This window comes from Diachasma alloeum, unplaced genomic scaffold (genome assembly GCF_001412515.2).
Source record: "Diachasma alloeum isolate Michigan unplaced genomic scaffold, Dall2.0 Dall_scaffold_00201, whole genome shotgun sequence".
NCBI classification, from domain to species: domain Eukaryota; kingdom Metazoa; phylum Arthropoda; class Insecta; order Hymenoptera; family Braconidae; genus Diachasma; species Diachasma alloeum.
Genome location: NW_021680366.1, coordinates 1365919 through 1390559, shown reverse-complemented (window position 1 = coordinate 1390559; position 24641 = coordinate 1365919). Strand labels below are relative to the sequence as shown.

The 24641-nt window shown below is 34.4% G+C and overlaps 1 protein-coding gene across 11 annotated transcripts in view; it reads right to left on the bottom strand.

Annotated features, from left to right (window-relative positions):
• Positions 1-2104: 2104 nt before the first annotated feature.
• The window catches only part of LOC107035876 (serine/threonine-protein kinase mig-15), a 54997-nt gene continuing 32460 nt past the window's right edge, over positions 2105-24641 (bottom strand). For 5 of the 11 annotated variants that reach the window (XM_015253493.1, XM_015253497.1, XM_015253501.1 and 2 more), the window contains 7 exons: positions 23578-24210; positions 17045-17188; positions 11156-11369; positions 10677-10897; positions 7843-8163; positions 6568-6867; positions 2105-5830 (listed from right to left, as the gene is read on the bottom strand). In XM_015253493.1, coding sequence (XP_015108979.1) covers positions 5747-5830; positions 6568-6867; positions 7843-8163; positions 10677-10897; positions 11156-11369; positions 17045-17188; positions 23578-24210 — 1917 coding nt within the window. In that variant the 3' untranslated portion in view covers positions 2105-5746. The remainder of the gene's footprint in view (positions 5831-6567; positions 6868-7842; positions 8164-10676; positions 10898-11155; positions 11370-17044; positions 17189-23577; positions 24211-24641) is intronic. The other 6 variants (XM_015253503.1, XM_015253504.1, XM_015253494.1 and 3 more) reach the window with 5 other exon arrangements.

Sequence of the window (24641 nt, the reverse complement as noted above, 5' to 3'; positions counted from 1 at the left end):
GTGATCGTTACTTTTTGCGTCATTAGTCACTTTCTTTTTTTTTCTACCAATTCCATTGGTAGTAAACTTCCGAATAGATCCGTAGCAATTCCCTATCCTTGTGACAGGCATAGAGCCGTAACCACATGCTACCGGGTGTCTACAGGAAAATATTCAACCTTTTAATGAAAAAGATTTATACAAAAGGTTAAATATTTCCGAAACTGCTCGGCCGGTTGCGCCTATCCAAAATACCAGCCTTCAGTGTTGTAGGAGCTATAATCATACCAAATTTCAACTTGCTATCCCCATTTTTTCTCAAGTATCGTGCGTACAAGAATGAAAACATTTGAAAAACGAAAAACGGGATATCTCGGAAACTTTGTATGAACGGATATATATATTTTGATTGATCCAAATAGTGGCAGTCGAGATGAGTATTTTGAAAAAAAAATTAAATCCGTCAAGTAGTTCATGAGATATTTGACGAAATATATTTACACAAAAGGTTGCAAATCTCAGGAACCGCTCGGCCGATTGCGCCCATCCAAAACACCAACCTTTAGTATTATAAGAGCTAGAGCCATACCAAATTTTAACTTGCTATCTCCTTTTTTTCTCAAGTTATCGTGCGTACAAGATTTGTCATAAAAATCGGAAAAACGGCAAAATCTCCTAACTGCGTACTAAAGAGGGTATACATTCTGATTGACTTACACAGAGGCCATCGAGACGAGTATTTTGAAGAAAAAAATTTGAAATAGGTGCAGTAGTTTTTGAGATATTGAGGAAAAACGAAATTTAAACAAGTTGTCATATCTCAGGAACTACTGGACCGATCGGGCTGAAACAACGGGCCAAAGTTGAGCTCAATAATAGCTACAATGAGCCAAAATTTCAGATTTTTATCTACAAATTTCACCGTATTTACATTGAATTTTCTAAAAATTAATTACCAAAAGCCCAAGTTGTCGGATACATACCTACAGACATGACCCTAAAAACATCATTTCCTCACGTTTCATAATATTCTAGACCACTTGCAATCAAAATTAGAAAATCGAAAATCAGTCACAAACAAGGCTTCTATTCGGAAGCAAAAACATGCAAGTTCTCTATCGATCAAATCTGGAGCCGTTTTACCTTTTCACCACCAATGTCCCCAGTGTAAAACTTTCAAAGACCCCAAAGAAGTTCTCCATCAACGCCCAGGCTCACTCCTCCCTCAAACAATTTTTTCAACTAATTAATCAGTTCAGATAGCTGAGGAATTTTCCTCCACTCATTCACAGGTTCGATGAAAAAAAACGAGGAAACAACTCTCAAAAGGAGCAAAGGATATTGATCCAGAAATAAATGAAAAAAGCACTCATTTTTTTACGAATCGTCCGTATATTTGACCTTAACTATAATAATAATGATAATAAAGTCGTAATCATAATATATCGCGATGTGATAATCATTTTTTTTTACTTTTTCTTGTCTGACCACATGAATAAAAAATAATATTACATTTAATAAACTGATTGATATAATAATTATATAAAAAAAATCATCACTACCATCTTTGGGAGAATATATATAAAAGGCTGGAGGATTAGGGGAGAGGGAGGAGGGGGAGGGGGCATAAAGCTATTTTTTATCGGGGGAACAATTAAGAGAAAGCAAGAATTGGGCAAATTAGGAGGCAAAATTGATTATTATCGTAGAGGCAGTTATCAGCATTATAAAATGAAAAGTCGGGGAAAGGAAGGGAAGAAGAGAAAAATGGTATTTCATACAACAATGTAACGATAATTTGTTTTCTGTTAAATCCTTAATAACTCCCATATCATAGCCACTTTCTCACATTTTCTCACATTTTTTTGTCATTTTCAATCATTTTCCTTGTCACATTTTTTTTTCTACCATTTTCCGCAATTTTTTTTTTCCTCGTTATAAAACAGTCTTTCAATACCGACGCACCGAAACGAAAAGAGAAATAATACAAATTCTTTCTCAAGTGTCCGGACGTCCCTCTTTCGTTCATTGAAAATGATTTTTCATTCACTTTTTTATTCAAAAAATTTTGCTCATACTTCATCAGCTAAGTAGAAAATTTATCCTAAGTTGAAGTTTTTTTTTCTTTTTTTTTCAAGTTTATATTGTAGACGTGGGCCTGCGTTAATGTAATTAATTGCTGAAACGAGTATCCAATCGCAAATTATAATGCACGAGGAACTGTCCTCGGTTATACTGGAAGTGGAGAGAATACCCATGAGAACTACCCTCAAAACTACCTAAAACGTACAGTATCAGGTATCGAGAATACGAGGGAGATACTTCGATCGATTAACGGTGGACGGCCAACTTGGCTCTACTTGCACCGTAAGATACTTCAGTATGTACAAAGTTACACTATCGAAGATGAGTCGTTCTAATTCCCATTCATTAAAAATATTATTTTCCTCAGGTGAGAGGAAAAAATGTGAGAAATGTTGAAAAATATTCCGTAGACATTATTTTCCATGCGTCTGAATGAAAATAGAACCGACTTCTTGGAATTTATTTCCAGAATATAAATAAAAAATTATGAATGAAGAGAAATGTGCTTTCCGAAAACGCATAGTTAGTGCTTCTACGAAAAAAAAACAACTCTCATCATCAAATTTTGATGTTCCACTGGATCCTGAAGATTGTGAAACCCTTTCATTCGCTCAATTCTCATATTTTTTCTGTACAAAAATTGATGATTACGAGGGAATTATCAACTCCCCCCTTATGCCCGATCAGTGAAACAAAATCGCCTGAATATCAACCTCGGAAGTATTATTGCACGATAAATGTGTGTATTACATTGTCGATAATTGGATTTTCCTTCCCACTCACGAGTTGTTATTTTCATGGCTCATTGGATGGCGTTAATGTACGGATTTTATCATCAGACAATAAAAGCCCATTCCACGCATTTTCAACTTTCTTTTTTTTTCATCGTAAGAGGGACGGTCGAATGTGAAACAATGATTTTAAAAAATTGCCGCATTACGTGCAACTCGATAACCTACGGTAAAATGTCTACTTTTAATTTGTTATATTGTTCCTTCGTCTGTAAAAAATTCGAATCTCCCTTCAAATCACACATCAATCGTCGAATCGTCGCCTCATTTTTTTTTCATTTCCATCAAATATACGTCATAAAGTTTATTCCATCAGTTAAAATTGATATAAACGTGGCTTTTCGTGATGTAATTATCATCACTTTATGATTTCCAGTTGTTCATGAAATCATTAAATTCAGGGGGAGAAAGAAAAATAGAATAATTGTCTTCACTTTTTCACGAAAAATTTTTTTTCATCAAAAAAAGGTTTAAAATCGTCTTTAAAAAAAATCTTTTTTTTCTCGTCAAACCATTTCACTGATATTGTAGACAAAAAAACAATATTTCATGCTAAACTTTTATCATCAAACGAGTGAGTACATCGATTCGCCGACAGAAATAAAAAATACATGGTGTCGAATTTCACGCCTATCAAGTTGAAAAAACAATCACCCCATGAAAATCGCTGCTCCATTCATCCCGATACTGATCAAATATCGGAATATTTTATTTATAAAAGATTCATACGAATGAATTCCATAGACACGCATATGTAAAAAAACTGTTAACCCACTTTAATTAACCGACAATTGAGTTTTGAATGAAACACCTGTAACCAAGTAGAGTTTTTACACCTATTTATTTTATTTTTTCTCTCTTGTTGAACCAACTCCCCCAGCTTCATGAAAAAGTTTAATTGGAATGAGGGATACGTGAGAGTTGAAAGGGGCGAGATTCAGTCAGCAGAGATTATAAATTTAAAACGATCTCGAGGGGCTGTCGGGGGAACTGCATTGCGCATTTATGTGTGTCAACCTCGATCTCTCGGTCGATCGGTCACGCGGACACAGAAGAGTATTAATTTGAATAAAATTGGATTGGAGGAGACAAGTTCCAGGCACGAGTTTATCAATTTCGTCTGCGGAATTAATTACAAAGGACTAAAAATAGAAAAGATCAGAGAGTTCATGAATCAAAAATCATTCGTAACAAAGATGCCAAATTTACAAGCTATTGGAGTGGATTTTATTCAAGGAAAAGCTGGCATCTCCCAAAAAAAACATTGACAACATTAATCAACGCTGATTAACTTCGATGAGAAATTATGAAAATGGATTAATTTCGTGAAAGACAAAAATTTGACGTCAAGTTAATATACTTTGCATTAAATGTCATTATTATCCATAAAAAATAGAAAAAGGATAAGGACCATTCTCCCGTTTGTGAGGCAAACGAGAAAATACTCTCTCGGTCGATCGGTCACGTGAACACAGATGAGTATTAATTTGAATGAAATTGGATTGGAGGAGACAAATTCCAGGCACGAGTTTATCAATTTCGTCTGCGGAATTAATTACAAAGGACTAAAAATAGAAAAGATCAGAGAGTTAAAGAATCATAAATCATGCGTAACAAAGATGCCAAATTTACAAGCTATTGGAGTGGATTTTATTCAAGGAAAAGCTGGCATCTCCCAAAAAAAACATTGACAACATTAATCAACGCTGATTAACTTCGATGAGAAATTATGAAAATGGATTAAGTTGACGTCAAGTTTATATCCTTTGCATTAAATGTCACTTTTATCCTTCATAGAAAAACGAAAAAAGGATTAGAGAATTGGAGAATTTAAGACTATTCTCACGTTGTGGGGCAAACGAGAAAATACTCTCTCGGTCGATCGGTCACGTGAACACAGATGAGTATTAATTTCAATGAAATTGGATTGGAGGAGACAAATTCCAGGCACGAGTTTATCAATTTCGTCTGCGGAATTAATTACAAAGGACTAAAAATAGAAAAGATCAGAGAGTTAAAGAATCATAAATCATGCGTAACAAAGATGCCAAATTTACAAGCTATTGGAGTGGATTTTATTCAAGGAAAAGCTGGCATCTCCCAAAAAAAACATTGACAACATTAATCAACGCTGATTAACTTCGATGAGAAATTATGAAAACGGATTAATTTCGTGAAAGATAAAAATTTGACGTCAAGTTAATATCCTTTCCATTAAATGTCATTATTATCCATAGAAAATAGAAAAAGAATAAGAGAATTGAAGCAATTGTCATAGATTTTATTCAAGAAACACCTGAAATCTCCCCAAATAAACCAAATTCAATAATAAACTTCTCCAAAAAAATGGTAAAAATGAATTTAATTTACGAAGTACGAAAATTCGACACCAAGTACAAAAAAAAAAATTAACAATCCTGCCCATACCGCATGGATGATCTCAACGTGGGACAAACGAGAAAACACAGAAATCGTTTAACCAAAATATTGATACCAGTCAGTGGAACAGAACTGATTCTCCGACCTGATACACGTCCACACCTGTCATTCCTAAAGTCCTCGTAGTTCTCGTCCTTGCGTGTCGAATAATAATTGTAACTCCTCCCCTCGATAGCATTAAATTCCCTGCTGTTGGATTGTAAAACTCGATGACGACTTCTGTCCTGATGATAACGACGATCTCTCTGATTATGGTCTGATCCAGTGAAATTATTATCACTCGGATAATAATTATTGACACGATGCATACACTGTTGATAATCCAAATAACGTGTTTGTGGCAGTAAGGGATGAATACGTGGACATTGTGGTAGGTAACCAGATACACGGGGTAAATGGTGAGTTGGTAATTGTACGTTTAACGGTGGGGCCATATTTGGCCGCATTCGGGATCACCAGTTAGCCATGCCAGGTTTGTTCAGGGTCATGAAGTAGATTTGACAGGATGAACCACCCTTTGCTGATGAGAAAAATACCTGCACAGACAAATTCAAATGTATTTTTCAACGATGTTTCCTGATAAAATCACTGGCAATGACGAAGGGATGGCCACCGATCATAGTATTTGTCAATATTGAGAAATGTAAAACGTTTCATTTCTCAATGCAACGTTCGCATATCCTCTATTAACAAATGGGTGAAACATTTTTGGTCAGCAATCTATTTCGCCAATCATGTGCTAGACTGGAGGATGTTTGACCTATCAAGTGGACAACTTAATTGAAAAGAAAAATAAAATTGACTGAATAAATTATTCACGTTACCAATTATTTTTCTCATCCAATTAGAAGTGTTAAGATTATTACTAACGTGTGACTCAAATGTAAACCTGGCATATGAGACAATATCAAAATTATAGTGAATAATGTGGGTTTCGGCTAAACATCCTTAAGAAAATTTGGACTTTATCTTAGCTTATGAATAAAAAATACTTATTTATATAATATAAAAATAAATGATATGTATAAAATCACGATAATGTTATTAATAATAATAAAACTGATGTGCTATATATAATATATTATTATCTTATAAATTTCAAATGTAAATTACAACTGAGTTGTTCACTTGAAAGGTTAAACGTCCTTAACCGATACGCTACCGCATATCTCGGGAGAGCTACCACAGAACAGTAAAAAAACAACGAAAACAGAGTAGAATTATAAAATTTCAAGGTAGAGGGTAAGAAGAATTAAATTTTTGTCATTCTCACCTTATCATTACGTTCACAAAGGAACTTGAGCCGTTGAGCCTTCTTATGCATAAAGACACCATCAAGATGGCCACTCTCGACACTCCTTATTTCAATGGCCTTATTACCCCAGCCCATGATTTGTCCAGTACCAATGTACGCAACACTAGTGGGCATTTCACCCCACTGGAGTACCATTGTCTTAGACACTCTACCATACGTATTGACATAAACTCCTTCATTGTCGTAACAAAGAAGTAATTGCATACCGTTGCTGTTTGGCAGAGCAACGATACAGTGAGGGCAAATGGGTCCCTGAGTCTGTAACAATTGAATTGGAACGAAAATGTTTTTATTACGTCTGTTTTGGATTTTATCTTTGATTTTTAAACAAGAGTTTATTTACAAAATAATAAATAAATAAAATGGACACTTTTGACTTTTTTAAAAATATTAGTGACGGGTTGAAATGTTGATGAAATTTAATAATTTTTTTTTCAATACAAAGAGCAATTCTTTCAACTGAATCAATAATCACTCAATATGAAAAAGCCAATTTTGTTGACTTTACAAAATGAAAAATTTCTAACCGTGTGCTGCTCCCCTAATGGAAAATCCAAATTAAGACACGGCTTCATTATTTGTTTATCTAAATTATAAATTTTTTTGCTCGATATTGATGTGGAAATTTGAAAAATTTAAGGAATTTCAGGAATTGAAAATAGGAAAATCGCTCTTTCCTCCTTTTTTGCGCCCCCGACAAAATTGACAGATGATAGACAGGACAATTTTCAATTGGGGAGATTGCTGTAAGTGATTAAGAATTCATCGTAAAAGTGCGATAAAAAAATCCCTAAAAGTATTACAAAATTTTCCAAAGAGCGTCTTTTCGTACAATCATCTGGTTGCGCTGTTCCAAAGGATTTATTATTTCGACTTTCCTCCCCCATGGTGCCGACTGACAGGCCGCCATTTACCACGGCAATTATACATTATTTATATCTCCTTTATTGAACTTCTTCCTCAATATTAATTAAAATCACTCATTCAAAATGTTCAGAATTTTTTCTACTTGTTTTTCATTTCAAATTCGTAATTTTCAGGGGTCTCTGAGTGACGCGGCATCGAGTTGAAATTTCGAGATAAAAATCGACGAAAAAAGCAATCTTGCTCTCTTAAATTAGATAACAGAGTCGGGTCTCAAAAATTAACAAAGAAAATTCCTGAAAAAATATGCTATCTACTGTTTTCCCCAACATAAAGAGAGAAATGTAAACCTAAATCATCAAGACTCACGTGTTTGGGAAGATAAATGTCGTAAACAGTGGCAGAATCCAAGTCGACAGCGTGAAATCCATCGGCACTTCCATAAATGACTTTCAGTCGTGATCCCTCTTCAACAGTCAAGTCAACCAGTAACGGCCTGTGAGCCAGTTCACCAAACGACTTGAAGGCCATGAATTTGTGATAGGGTTTTGGTGCCCATGCGTATATCTCTATGGAGTCCTTCAGGGCAATAACCAGAAACTTTATTCTCTCGTATTTAACTATTTTGAAATGCACCGCTCCCTGAAGATCACCGACGTTTATCCAGCCATTGCGCCTCTCCACTTGCTGCTTAATTTTTCAACAAAAAGTAAAAAAAAACAATTAACTGCTGCTCATTCGGTATTCAATGAATTCATGGAGAGATTTTCAAATCTGTGTGATAGAACTATCGAGAGGAACTAATATTGACAGAACTAAACTGAATAAACCGTTTGTGTCTGTAAATAAATTAAACTGTGAAAATATTATTTTCATGAAAAATAAAATAACGTTTTCTCGTTGAATATGGAACTATAAATTCCTTTGTGAGTAAATGTGAAAACCTTGGAATATCCTTCATTCATTCGATTTTTAAACCCAGTTAAAATGAATATATCGGATATAGCATTTTCGATTGATAAATCTGACAAAATAAACAGAGAATAAACAAAACTTTCGTATGAAAATTTATATACTTTGCATTGAGTCTTCCAACTCGAGCCATGTTGTACATCGAATTGGCGGATGCATCTATATTCACAACAACTGCCACAAACATAAAATTGCGATGTTTCATGCCGAAACACGTTATACAAAAAAAAGGAGAACGCGTTAAAACGGAAATCCAAATTTTTCTAGATACGTTAGTCCAGAATATTTCATCCTCCCTTATAAAAGGTTTTTCCGGCTCCTGCGTTTTTTATATTGCAGAGATTGTGTATGCACGAAGAAATGATAGAATTAGAGAACGGGTTTTTACGTTCGATGAATGTGGAACGTCATCAGACGTTTGGATTGATCGGTTTTTAAATTGAAATAAACTGAAATGTTTATTTTCATTAAAAATAAGATGCATTCACAACAATGTATTGACAAATGTATTCACAACAACTGCCGCAAACATAAAATTTCGGTGTCTCATGCCGAAAAACGTCATAAAAACAACGTAAACGCATTAAAACAGAAATCCAAATTTTTACAGATCCATTAGTGCATGAAAATTCATCTACACTTTTGAAAGATGCTTCTTGCGTTTTTTATATTGCAGGGATTAGGTATGTACGAAGAAATGATAAAATTAGAGGACGAGTTTATACGATCGATGAATGTGGAACGTCATCAGAGGTCCACGTTAGGATTTATTTGTTTTAAAATTTAAATAAACTGAATTGTTTATTTTCATTAGAAATAAGATGTTTCCTCATTGAATATGAATGAATTATTATCTCAGAATTTGTCCCAGCGGCCCCTGAATGGAAAAATGAATGCTCTTGTGAGTAAATATGAGAAGCCTGGAATATCCTCCATCCATTCGGTATTCAAATCCAGTTATCACAAATTTGTCCGGCATATCATTTTCGTTTGATAAATCTGGACAATAAACAAAACTTTCATATGAAAATTTCATATTTCAGCATGAGGCATCAAAATTTCATATGCCTGCGTTTTTTGATTGCAGGGATTGAGTACGTACGAAAAAATGATGGAATTAGTGATTGAGTTTTTACACTGGAGGGATGTGCATCGTCATCAAACGCCGGAATTGATCGATTTCAGCATCCCATTCGCCCGTTCGATTTATAATCCCCAGACCCGATAATACCTCGTTATATCTTTTGAATACATAAATTCACTATTCAACCGCTTTTATGCGTATTTTCGGTGCATACGGTTCATTAATCTTCGAAATCATCCGTCATGCGTTGAACTTCATTTGTTGAAATACCTCCTTTCGTGCTTCATGCATTTTCCGAAATTTTGGTTTGATTTTGGTTGGATTTTAGAGGTAATAATTATTCATTCGATTCGAAATCAAATGAATTCCATTTAAAGATAAATTGTTCATTTGTTAAATAGATGGAAAATGTAATTTCATTATTCCCGAAGCTTCGGGATTTATTTCTTCAATAAGAAGTAGAGTAAAGCGATAATGGAACGTCGAAAATCTAATTTGCTCAGGAGCAGAGGCAGGCATAATCATCAATTACAATTGTCATTAATTTAATAAATAATCAAGTAATAGAATTTAACGATTTTCAATTATTAAATTAATCAACAATTAAATATTCAAGTAGTGGAGTGGTAGAACCGTAATTGACATATCCTTGATTATAAATTCATTCTCATTCAATATTTAATCACGAAATAAGAATCTTAATCAGATTAATTCCTTTCTACGATGATTATTATAACTAATAAATTGTATAATTGTTAAATGGATGGAAATTGTAACTTTAATACATCCAAATACTTGAGATTCATTCGGTTTTCGATAAGTCGTGGAGTGGTAGAACAGTAACGTCACAAAACTAATTTTCTCAGGACAAAGATTGAAATCAAAACGCCTGAAGAGATATTTCAGAAGCTTACGAAACATCTCACTCAAAATTTTATTCCATTATCTTTTCACGAAACCACTTACAATAGACTCTCGTTCCGACTGGCGACCAGTTAGATATCATACGGCAAATTGTTTACCGTATATCGAAAATTCTTTGAAATCACCGTGGAAATTCAGATGTTGAGTGGTAAATGAAAATCAATAGTGCTCATCCTCGAAATATAATACAACGAATCGTCTTTCGTTCTTTTATGGTACTTACGTCACTGTGGCCATCAGTGCGAAGAATTTTGCTCTTCAGCCACGACAAGTAGTACACTCTGACACGATTCTTTTTACCACTGATTGTAACGAGAATGTTTTGCCCCTCCAGTACCTCCATCTGCTGGAATCTCCTCCTGCTGATTAATTGATAGACTTTACCCTGGCCACTTCTGTCCAGCAGCATTAAACCATTCTCCGTGCCAATTAGGAGATTCACGCCTGAAAATTATAAAAAAGCAAAACAATTTTTTAAAACTCATCCTTCACTTTTTTTTCAAACAATACAAGTTATTGTGCTTCTTCTGTCTTCTTTGATTTAGAACTAAGTAGCATTGAACCAATATTTCCCTTCATTATTCAAACTTTCAACTTTAAGAATGAAGAGGTAATGACAATGAAAATGAGCATTTCCGTTTCGCAAATAAAATCTGTTCACATTTTTTGGAAATATATATTATTTACTGATGATTCCATTACCCCATAAAGCAGCGCAAAGTATTTCACTATTAAATCTCTTCTTATATTTCCTTATTTCCGGTGTATCCGATGCTAAATCATGACTCGTAGGTGTTACATTGACATTAACGTGTGATTCTCTTCTAGCTGGTCCAGCGCCAAATCCAAACGTTAGGAAGGATCTCTGTTTCTGTTGAAGTGCAAGAGGTGCAGGGGTTTTAACAGCTTGTCGATACTGCGAACAGAGGCGATTTTATAAGCAACTGAAATTCAAAAACTCGAAAAATCGAGCCATCAGTTGAGTGGAATAAGAACATTCATCCCACAATTTCCGTTCTTTTCAATTGATCGTTTTTTTAATTATTCAAAGATCCCCAGAATTTTTCTCATCTCATTTCACTCAACGACAAAATGATAAAAAATATGATTATTGTTAATTGGAAACACGATATTGGAGTTAGAAATCCGTAAGAATAGCCACAGACTCAAATTAATTATTGAAAAAACAAAGGATCTATCATTTTCTCAAGCATTACTTCAGTTGCACTAATATTCAATACTCATCCTCTACCAGTATTCAACCAATAAACAAAAGAATAGGAAATATTTATTGGTATTCATCGTATAATTGTCGAGAGAATGTGTTATGGTCATTTGCTTTCTCTCTTTCTGGAAAATGCAATGCCCCGGAATGTGAAAGCCAAACACAGAAGTAAAAAGGAAGAGAAGTAGAAGAATAGAGTGGAAATGCAGAAGCAAATTCCAATAACAATAACACCAGGTCTAATTATCGCAAAGCCACTGTACAATTATCATTTTTTTTCTTTCTCCCACTGCGATGAGAAGGGGAAATAAGGCCAAATAGTACGGATGAGAGAGACAGTGGTAATAGACCCAACGTAATCATTCGGGGGAAAAAAAAGTATAAATTAGGTGAACATTTTTGTTAATGGTTTTTCACTCGTCGCGGGTTTTCCTCTGTTATTTCCATTTTTTTTCGTTTCTTTTTTCACTGATGAGAATGAGGAGTTGATGGAACTCGAAGGATTTTTCACATTCGAATCGAGGTGACATAATTATATTTCGGAAACATGATTACGAATCATTCGTTTGATTATAGACTGATTACTATGGATTTGTCGTAATTGAAATCACAAATGATTAGGGGATGGTAGAACTAAATAGAGCGCGGAGAATTTACGAAAAGTCATGAGGGTCAGATAAGGGTTTGGAACATAGTCAGAAGGGTCAAACATCGTGCGGCAAATTCAGATTTTCCGAACTTTTCCTGTTCAATTTCAGATGATTTAATTGAAATTTACCAGCATTTTCTATTTTGACTTTGTAGCAAAATAAATTTCGTAAGTTCGTACGGGTCACAAGGGTCAAATAAAAAACAGGAATGTTGTAATGGCGAGATAAGCGTCGTAAACATAGTCGTAAAGGTCAAACATCGCGCAAAATATATACTGGCGATGTTTAAGAATTATTGAATCCGTTCAATTTCCAGGCAGCTCATGACCCTTCTGAGCTGTCTGCGACCTTTACGAATCTCATGTATTTTTTTAACTAATTTTTAATAACATGATGCTAAAAATTAAACCATAAATTCTGATTTTCCGTTACTTTGCTAATCGATTTCAGAGAATTTTATTGTTTATCAGGATTTCCTCTTTTGACTTTGACTTCACGGGTTCGTAAGGGTTATAAAGGTCAAATAAAGGTCATAAGAAGAGTCATAAGGGTCTAACATAGTGGGATAAAAATACTTATTGATGATGTTGCAGAGTTATTAAACCCTTATGCCACTTAGGAATTCTAAACCTTCTAAACCTTTTTATGACCTTCATATCTGTTGTATTTGTGTACCTCATGGGTGAAAAATAAAAAGAAGGTTTCGTGTCACTAATTTTCAAACATATGAACCTGGAAATCCGACAAGAAGTTCTGATTTGCGACAACTTTTGTATTAAATTTTCAATAATTGCACTAAAATTTACCAGTATTTCCTCTTTTGAATTTGTAGGTCATAAGAAGAGTCATGAGGGTCAAAGGAGGGCCTTCAGAACAATTATAAAGGACAAGAGTTTTTAAGAACTAGACAGTTCCCTCAAAATTGAAACTTTTTTCTCTCTGTGCAATAAAACTCAATTCAGATAATTGTCGTCTACAATGGGTTGAAATGCCAATTACAGGAAATATAACCATGTGATTTCAATGATTACAATGACTTCATTAATTACGTCCAAACTATCCCATCTTCCCTGCGGCAAATCTGATTACGAATGTGAATAATTCCTCAGGAAAATTGGTAGAACCACAACAGAATGGATTATTTGCGCGAATATTTCTGTAAATACACAAAATCCTCGACAATCCATCCTTTGTAATATTTTCACATTCATCAGCTCATCAAATTCCTCACCAGGTAGAGTTCACATGCAATTTTGAAAGTATAATAAATGAAAAACACAAATTCACTCGATAAATTGAACAAAAACAAACATTAATGATGGCAGATGATTAAAACAAAACATTCTCCCAAATTTTGTAAATAAAAGAAATAATAGAATGCCAATTAGGTGAAAAATTGAGAGTTAGAGCCCGAAAAATTTGTTATCATCAAGATTTGGAGTTAAAGGTTTCAGTACCGTTATTCCTCAAGTATTCACGAAACTTGTTTCATTATTTTTCATTTCAAGAGAGTAAAGACGGAAGCGACACTGATCTGATGTAGATGGATAAATACTTACATTGCAATTAGTATTGGGATTGGGGTGGTCAGTAGATAGGGCCCTGGCGTTCGAGTTAGAGCTCCCGCGTGTCCCACAACACACAACATAATCCTCAATTAGTCACGTTTTTATATTATTAAAAAAACCGTTCAACGAAATTAAGGGGACACATTTTTCAGATAAATTTTATGAGTGACGGGGCGAATTTATTCGGACGTGTATTTATAATATGTACATTTGTACATTTTCATTTCGTGAAAATCTGTCATTTAATTTTCAGTGAAGAAATATAATATCTGCTAATTATCGATGAACAGATGCGATATGGAGTTATTCTGAGGCGTTCATCAAGCATTCAGAAGAAATTTCCAATAAAGAATTGCGTTCAGTAGCAAAGCGGTAAACCTTTCAAGTCGACTTAGCTCTTCCCTGAGTTTTCGAGGAATATCTCCGAATCTGAGGGACATAATGAAATTTTCGTAATTACCTTTTTTGTAGAGCGAATTGAGGGCTTTAAAAAAGGTAATGACAAAAATTTTGCTATCTCCTTTAGATTTAGAGATATTCATTGAAAACTGGACAATCGTCAAGATTGACATGAACCGCTTAACCGCTCCGCTACTGAATTTTCAACAATCTCCAAAATTAATTTCCCCTCTAAACCGGAAGACAAACTAGTCTCTAATATTTTTCCATTGCAATATCTCAAATTTTTCCAATTTTCTCTGACTGCATCTGTTATTCTCTTTATGCAAGACTTTTTCTCAATTGAAAAGGTATGAAGGACAAACAGGACTCATTGTATCATATTTCTCCATTTCCTGGAGACATGGGAGATTTCCACTATTCAGAGACTTATGTATGTTGATGAAAAATAAAAAGCACAAATGGGGACAATATTGAAGAATCTGAAGGGGGAGACGAATGAAAGGCAGAAAGAAACGACAATGAAAACAGCTTCCACTCCTCGTATTTTTCCATAACTTTGTTTTTCAGTTTCTTTCTCCCTTTTTCATACATATAAAATGAGTGATAGTGATGCGTATGGCAAACACAATGAAAATTATGGTAGTTCGAATGTCCACTGAATGATAAACAAGAATATGAACAAAAAATGATAAATCAAATGAACGAAATAAATAAAGAGGAATAAAATTGAAAATAAAACGATTACGATTCAAAGCATTTGCTAGGCTAGGTATGTACTAAAGAAATAGTCTGGGGCTCGTATTTCCCATCCTTTTATGGGTTTAAAAAGGACGAGAAATAACGCTGGAGGAGCCTTGGATGGCCCTTATCAATCTCATCGTGATACACTTTTATTGCCCCCAGATACGAGTACACAGAACACATTACAGTAGTTTTATTTATTTTTTTTTACCTCTGCGAGTGAATTTTTTTAAATTGATAGAGACCCTCACTTAATTATTTTCAAACATGTACGGAAATAAAGCACAAGGACGGGACGTTTCTAGCTAATTTGTAGTCTATCTGATTCATTCTTTCAGGTGGTTTTTCATTTATTTTTCCCTCTGGGTTCGATTTTTTTTTTGTGGGAAGAGAGATTGCTCGTGATATCAATCTTTTTGGGCGTTTATTGGACTCTCTGAAGGACTCGATGCGTTTATTCCAGAAAAACGGACTGCTATATTTGCAATGATACGAAATGCAATATGGGGTATTGATCTGCGAGTGATCGATGGGAGTTTTCTACTGTTTTCGTTTTCTTCTTTAATCGGTTGTCCGGAGTTGGGATGCGAAAGGGACAGGGGTTTGTTTTTATTTCTGTTTGTTTTGGGGAAATTGGATTTGGGTGGTCTTGACGTGAAAGTTGAGAAAGGGGGGAAGAGGTGGGCAAGATTTACAATGTTATAATTTTGGGCTGAAATTTTCAATAGACTTTTTGGAAATTTATTTCAAGTGACAGTTGCACTGGAATTGCGAGGAAATTTTCTCTGTGGAAATTCATGATTCTGATGAAAAAACCAATAGAAACTGTGAACTTCAGTTCATTTGTTCTATGAAAATTAATAGAAGTCCGGAAAATTCGTAGAAATTTATTCTTGAATTCATAATTAATTCAAAATTTAGCGTTATTTGATAAATAGTAGGGTAAACCGGTCAATTTCTGAACGGGGGTTAGTTGCTGGACTATTTCAACTTGCATTGAATATTCCACAAATAAAATAAAAATTGTACCGATTATGCCACCTTTCAATAATATTACTCGCGTATAATCATGTGATTAATTATTTTTTCTATTGATCGACATTTAATAAATGAAAAAAATATGGCCCATTCGTCGAGAAATCAGGGGTTTCGGCTGCACTCAACTATTTCTTAATTTAATTATTGTTTATTTTGTTACTTTCCCTTCAAATATGTTTTTTTTTGCAAAATAAGACATTCTTGAAGGTATGGAAACCATCATATCCTCATTTAGGTGATTTTATTTTAGATTCTACCACGAAATTTTAAATTTCCCTTAACCATCCAACAATTGGCCTGTTCACCCTACTCATGTTTTGATTGAAAATTCAAGTACGTTGGGGAATATTCGTCCCGTTGGCGCTAAAAAATGTGGAATTCTATCGAATTTTCAGGGATATTTGAAATTTAACGATTTTTTCCCTCCTAAAACGCCCTCACTTTCTCTAAAAAGAATTTCTCATCAAAGTCCTCGCCTACGTGGCTTCAATGCACTTCAAAATAAGATGTCAAATTTTTCCAGATCCTTTTAAACCCGCAATGCAATGTCCCTCAGCAACTACTCCCAACTCTAAATAGATTTTCCCTACCCCCGATCCCTGAAATATCCATACCGAGTCCTTCCATAAAGTGATAACCACCAAAATTCAGAATGAAATTCCAATAACACGCTTTTCCACCATCCTATCTCCACCGTGAACCCAAACATCCGTTGAAAACTGTCCAGAGGAAGCGCCTCAAACTATTGAAATACTGTTGCAATTAATTCCCAAACTCTCGCCACTATTTCTCCCCGCCCTCGTCCCTCTGTCCACCGGACTGAATCGATTAAAAAAGGTACAAAAGTGAAATTATCATTTGGTTTCACGTTCGAGTGTGGATGATAAAGTGGTGGAAACATCCAGTAACAAGACAGGCAGTAAAATGAAAATCAAAATAGTGAAAAATAATAATAGAGATGCCTGACCTCCTCACTGGTTGACTTGTCCTGTCGTTGACCCGGCGATGAGGTCAAAAGGTCTGGTAGCACTGAGCTAGGTCGTGAGCCAGGGGACGAGTCTGACCTCTGGAAATCACTTCCTCCACTTCTTCCACGTTCACCATCGCGATTCTGAAAAAGTTCAATTGACGTGAAGAAAAAAAAAATATTACAATGTACCAGGTAAATTAAAACTCTTGGATGAAGTAGCTCCAGTCTGCGGTTAAAAATGACGGAAATTCATAAAACATTGAATGTACACGAGATACTGATGAAAAGGGAAATTGCCAATGACTTCAAATGTCATATTTACGAGACTTGTGGACAAGAAAAATGGGTGGAATGGAAGAGAATACCGGGATTGCGGTCGAGTTAACAAAGTTTTCATCTCTTAGTGAAAAGTTTTTGAATGTATATTCTACGAATATGTATTTTGTGGGTCAGATTGAAATGAATATTTCATGGATTTGTCTATTTTTTTCCCCTTCAAGTTTTGTGGATTGAGGCACTGAAGTAATCCTCCAAGTTTTCGTGGAGATGTAGCTAACATTGGAGTTTAAGGGGAGATATAATTAAGGGAGGAATGATAAGAAGAAAATTGAGAAGGGAAAATTTATATTTCAAACATTTTGGGGTTTATCACTGGAGAATTGAGGCGACAGTATCGAATTTTCGGGATTGTTCGGCTAATTTTATAGGGGAGAGTGGGGCAAAATGAAAGAGCCGAAAAGCGACTATTTGACGCAATTAAAAAAAAATTTCATCAACTTTTTTTATTGTTGGGAGTACTGAAGAGGATAATAATTTTCTATTCGGTAGAATATAGAAAAAATTCCAAGAGAATATTTATATAGAAAAATCGAAATCCATCGACTTTTTCCAACGAAATATCTCATAGAATCAGCGCAAGAAGCAAATGAATTTTAACGAAAACTCTCTAGAATTTTATTAGAATCCCAATAGAATTTCTAGAGCATTCCAATAGAATTTTCTAGTCAATTCGATAAGTTTTTCTGTTGAATTTTTTCATACGTGGAGACAGTATTAATAATTTTCACTAATTTTATCCACAATTAAATTTTCAAGTAAAATGAAATATTTCATCTATAATTCAATTGATTAGATTACAGCGATTACACTTTCCTTTTTTCATTCGATTGAAATTCAGCATCACATTTTCCTTTTTCCTCCTCTGAGTCTACTGAATGGAAACTTATTATTCTTATCAGTACTCCCAATAATAAAAAAAAGTTAAAAAACAAAAGTTGATAAAATTTTCGTTTTATGAATTAGAAAAAATCAATATTGTCACCCTGGAATTATCACTATGAAAATCAAAGCTGAAAACATAAACAATGAAATAACAAAGCAACACGTGACGATGAGCAGGCAGAAATGCTTGATATTACACAAAAGAATGTCATGACAGAGATAAAAAATATTGAAAAAATAAAAAAATGGAGCAGCAGGGGTGAATCGTAGCTATATAATATGCGATGCAATCTTTGAAGTGTCACAAAGTGACGCTGGTGCTACGTGACGTATTAAAAAAAATGGGAGAATAAAAAATTCAATACATTTGAACAGCACAGACCTCTCCATTCAATACGATGTAAAATTTTGTTTTTCAACGTTTTCTCTTTCCCTTTTTTTTGCTACGTTTCTTCCACACCTGTACGTCATGCAAATTGATGCGCGTGCAGCTCTACATGCAGAAGCCGCACGTAACGTTTTGTTTAAAAAAAAAAGTTTTCAACTTTTTTTTTTGAGTGTTGAATCGATTGAAATGTAGAGATGTATTGAATATTCCTTTGAATATGTCAATTAACACGAGGTGAAATAGTGGCGATTGTTCATTAAAATTGTAGAAAGCGAATTTTATGTGATTTTATTAAATCTTTATCACAGTGAAATTTCTAAATAACATTTTTTTATTAATTGTTTAGACAAAAATTGAAAAAATTGGATGTTTTATCTCACGCAATCTGAAGTGTGGATCAAACATTCGGAGATCCTTTCTGTTCCCATAAATAACGAAACATAAATGGTTTGAATTATCGAGATAAAACTGTCTTGAGATAGAACGCAACGTTTTGTTAAAAAAAAAGATTTTCAATTGTTTTTTCATGTGTCGAATTGTTAAAAATGTAGATGGAAACGGTTTTGAACATTTCAATTAATACGAGGTGAAATACCAGGGAATGCTCATTAAAATAATTAAAAATAGATTTTACCTATTGTTGAATCGTCTAGACAAAGATTTTAAAAAATTGATATTTTATCTCATGCAATTAAGTGGGGATCAAACATTCAGAATCCCTTTCTGCTCCCATAATTTTAGTAAAATCAAATCAATTCCATTAATAATGAAACATAAATGGTTTGAATTATCCAGATAAAATTGTCTTGAGATAGACCGTAACGTTTCGTTCAAAAAAAGATTTCCAATTTTTTTCGTGTATCTAATCGTTTAAAATATAGATGTATTGGAAACTCTCTTCAACATTTCAATTAAAACGAAGTGAAATACCAGGGAATATTCATCAAAACGATTAAAAATAGCTTTTACCTATATTTTATTGAGTCGTTCTCACCATTAAATCGTCTAGACAAACATTTTTTTAAATGTACATTTTACCTCGTGCGATCAAACATTTGGAATTCCATTCTGTTTCCACAATTTCCATAAAAGCAAATCAACATCATTGCCAATAAATCACGAATTGTTTGAATCATTGTCATACAATCGTCGAAACGAAGAATTTAGAATCACTATCCACCCAAATTTTCAATAACAATCTCCGCATTTTCCCCATGAATTATCTCCATCAGAGAAACAAAAACGAAACGTGCACTCTTGCATCAAAAAATTCACATGCCACACGGAACACAGAGACAATAACAGCACAGAATGGGAGAACATTTCTTTCTCCCAGAGAAAACGTTCAAAAAGACTGGGAAAAAAAAATCAATGAAAATGGCACACATTTGTAGATACGATGAAGCAGGTCATGCAATGATCCCGATCCTCGTATTCTCTCACATTTAATATTTCTATTCTATTATGTGTTCTCTCATTTCGTTGAATTTTATAAAGCGCCTTCAATCAAGTGAGAAATTTCCTTTTATCACAAAAGGATTCCTAATTCTTTTCCATTCCATTGCAATCCTTATTACTATTCTCTCTATCACTTTCTCACGCCATTCCTCTTGACAAAAAACTCCATAATCGTCCTCTTTGTTCCTTCTCCTCAATCCAATATCGTTTCACGTTTTTATTGCGATAAAAGGATTTATTACTTTTTTTTTAATTCAATGTCTTTTTATTCATTTCCCTCGAGACGATTTTTCATGCACGCTTCAGCAGACAACGTGAGAATTTATCCGAGATTTTTTTTTGTTAGACACAATACACACACAGAATGATTGTTAATCAATGTCAGTTCAATGCTTTTCGGCTTATGATTCTCTAGCGGCATTTCCTTTTTAATGCTTAGTCATTCGCTTACGGAGTGATAAAGGGCAAGCGAATCTAGATGATTTCTCGTCACAATTGCAAAATCAGCTTTTGTTTTATTTTACAGTTTTTCGTACTCGTAGGAGAATTTTTTTCAGGTTCGTACTATCGTCAATGGTCAGTTAGTAGAGTTGGTTTATGGACAAATTCAGCAGGAAAGCAAAATTTTTTTTGTGAAAAGTACACATCTCTCGTACACAGCGCAACAGTTCTGGGAGCGTTTTTGCAGGGGGGGCTTTCGTGAATGTTTTATGAATTAACAGTTGGTGATTTTTTTGTGATTGTGGAGATTGGAGGGAAAATTCAGGGATTCACAGAGTATTTGAACGATTGGGAATGCTTTAGCGGGGGAATAATAATGATTGCTGGTGTAAATAATAATAAAAAGTGAGGGGGGAGGGGGTGAATAGAGATGTGAACAATCAGGCTTGATCATTTGAATTGTTATTTTTGAAATTCGATGGTTATTGGCATTGTTTACAAAACTTTGGTGTTAGTTTCTGAAAATAGTTATTGAATACTAATGGATAGAAAGCGATGTAGTTGCATTCTTTAAAAATTTAATTGGGGTAATTCAAATTTGGCAGAAAAAATGGAAATCTTTTCAAGTTTATTTTAACATTATGACGATGAATATTCCGGATAGAATCGATTTTATGAATAATATTATCACCGGCATGCAGAAAATGTTCTGCCGTAAGTCTAAATCTTGGATTGGTTAATTTAAATCTTGAATAAAGATTTTCATGAATCATTGAACATTGTCATTAGTAATGCAATGCCGATAGCAGATCTGACAGTGTATTGAATATTCAATACTACATAGAATATGATCCTCTCGAAATGTGGAAAATAGAGTCCAAGCGGGGTTCTTAAATTGTTCAAAAAAGTAGAAAAATGTGTTCAGGAGATTGACTTTCATCGACTTTGAATGATTGTCATAAATGTGAAATTCAGTGATCAATTTTAAAAATATTGAAAGATTTAATTATCCATCAGTAATACTCTAAAAATGGTAATAAAATCCATTTGTATCATTTAATTAACTCGACAGTATCGTATTTTATTACTCCATTATGATGATTTAGTTGTTAAAATGAACATTTAAGGCAGATTAACTTTGTCTGCAAATACTGTATTTCTATCCGTCGAAATTTAAATGGAATAATCCAACCGGATACCTCATGTGCTCCAAAATTGTAGAGAATTTTTCTCAAGTTTTCCTACATACGGTAAACAGATCAATTTCTGGACGATTTCAACTTGCATTGAATATTCCTTAATTAAAATAAAAACTGTACTGATTATTTCATCTTTCAATAATATTACTCATGTGTAATCATGTGATCAATTATTGTTTTTATTGATCGACATTTAATAAATGAAATAAAATATGGCCCAGTCGTCCAGAAACTAGGGGTTTCGGCTGCATTCAACGATTTCTGAACCCTAGTCTCGTCACCAAACGCGAGCCTGTGACTCTGGTCACCTCCGCGGGGATTCCCCGTGTTATCTAGACTCTAGCGTTGCCGAATCCACTCTACACTGCCCGGACGCGTTTAGCGAGTTCCCGGCAACGTCGCGTCATGAGCGATTTCACATAACATGGGAAAAAATAATTCAACTGTTCGAAATAATTTGTTTTCTTTACGAATTTCGGGAAATATATTATTCTAAAAACTACTATAATTCTTTAGACAAGTCAAATTTTTTTGAATTTTTTCAGTTAACTAGTCAATTGTAATTTAAAAAAAAAGATGCGTGACGGGATTTCCCTCATATGGTGACCAATCTAGTGTTAATTATTCTTTGTTTTGTTATTTTCATTTCAAATAATTTTTTTCTGCTAATTAAAACATTCTTGATGGTGTGAACGCCATTATATCCCCATTTAGGTGATTCTTTTATTCCAGATCCTATCACAAAACTCGAATGTCCCTTAACCGTCCAGCAATTGGCCTGTTCACCCTATCAACGACTTCACTTCACTTTCTTTCGTTGCTATGCAACACCAGTATCGAAAAATTTTCCGTCAATTTTTGAGCACTCAGGCTATTACAGCCGATAATTCAATAACAGTATCACATCGACAATCCAATGTCACTGAATATTCAATTCTGAATTAAAGGTGAAATATGAAAAGTTTACGACATTTCCATATTTCTTTGACAATTACCATATTTCTCTGAATCCATTTTTGAGACACATTTTTCAGATGCATTATTAACACAGCGGCTGAGGAATGCAGCGGGGTTCATAAAATGTTCATGAAGATCGAGAAATACATTACGAATTTTAGTTTCATCTACTTCGAATGAGATTCTATTATCGGATTTGAAAATCTAAAAGGGCTTCTAGATGAATTATCCATCAGTAATGGCCTAAAAATTCTAATAAAATTAATTTTCATCATAAAACTAACTCAACAATTGTAGATTTTTTCACTCCTACATGACTCATTCGTTTGAATGAACAGCTAAACCATTTCAGTAGCAAAGTGGTAAAACGGTTTAAGTCGACTTATCTCCCAGTTGAGTTTTTGACGAATATTTTCGAATTTAAAGGAGACAGCGAAATTTTCGTAATTACATTTAGTGTAGCTCTCAATCAGCTCTACAAAAAGGGTTATAAGGAAAATTTTATCATCTCCCGTAGATTTCGAGATATTCATTGAAAATTGGCCAATAGTCAAAATTGACTTGAACCGTTTTACCATTTCGCTACTGATTTTATTAAACTTCTAAAGAATCTAAATTTCATCATTTCAACTGTAATCTATTTCTAATTAAAATTCATTTGAAACGAAAAATTATTGAAAATATTCCCTCGATTGAATTCTCAAAGGAAACCCCCTAAGTGCAGTTAAGAAATTAGAACTGAAGAATATTATAAGAATAAACCTAGAACAAGGGGTTGGGAGGGAGCAAGGAGCTCTGACAAATGAAGAAACAGGCAGTCTTTATTACGTTATTCTTTATCTATTCTCTCATCTCTCAAGACTGACCTGAGTTATAACTGGACTGTATTCACTAGCTGTTGTACTAGCTGTTGACTTAATAGTTCCATCATCCGAGGTTGTATCCAATGGTTTAAAACTTCTCCTCCTGTTATCATCATTCCTGAGTAATCTAGCATCGCGTTCCCTCAAATATTCCTGCTGTCTATTACCAAATACAATTTCACTCTCTGTTTTTTCCCTCCTCGGTCTCTGTGGTGCATCGCGACCAAATGAAAAATCAGTGAGTACAGGCTCACCAGTTGACAGTCCACTGCCCTTTTTACCACTTACACCGGCAACTGATATCTCACTACCACGCCTGTTACCACTGGCAAATATCGATGATCTTGGCTCAGATTTTTGTAAGTAAGCTGAGTGCCTCGTTGAGGGAAAAAAATCCGAATTTTCACGCCTGAATGCACGTGCAAATGCACTCGAATTGCCCAATTTCGAGTCTGACTCTTGTCTACGATGTATCGATTTCAATTGAACTGATGGTTGACCACCTGATGATTTCTGAGCCACTCTCTGGCCACTTTGTTGGCCAATTTGCTCAGTTTTTCTTCTCGACGACAGATCGTATCTCTTCAGCGTTTTCTCAGTTGATTTTGAACTCTCGTCCTTTCCACTGGTCACCTCCTGTTTCATTTTATCCAACCTTTCGTTAAACCCTTGGAAGAACCGTGTAAAATCCCACTCCTTGAGCAACAATTGCTCGTCAATCTCGGAGCGACGGTTCGGGCTTGGTTTTTCATCATTTTTACTAAGTTTCTACGTTTATGGTTTTGATTGTTGCATTACGTTTTTTTAGGTTTTATATGAGTTTTTTTTTTTTTGAGTTTGCGAGTGTATTACGATGGTATCGAATGGTCGGGAAATGAAACAGTGATAAAACAAAGAAAAAAAAACGATACGTGGAATTTTATAATGCGATGTGGTGACTATGTATGAGAGATTTTTATTTTTTGTACTGGGTGGGGGGGGGGGGGGCAATTACGAATGGTCGAGTGCATATATCGACGGGGGATGATTTGTAAGGGATGGTATTAATTCAGTAACTAGAGTTGCAA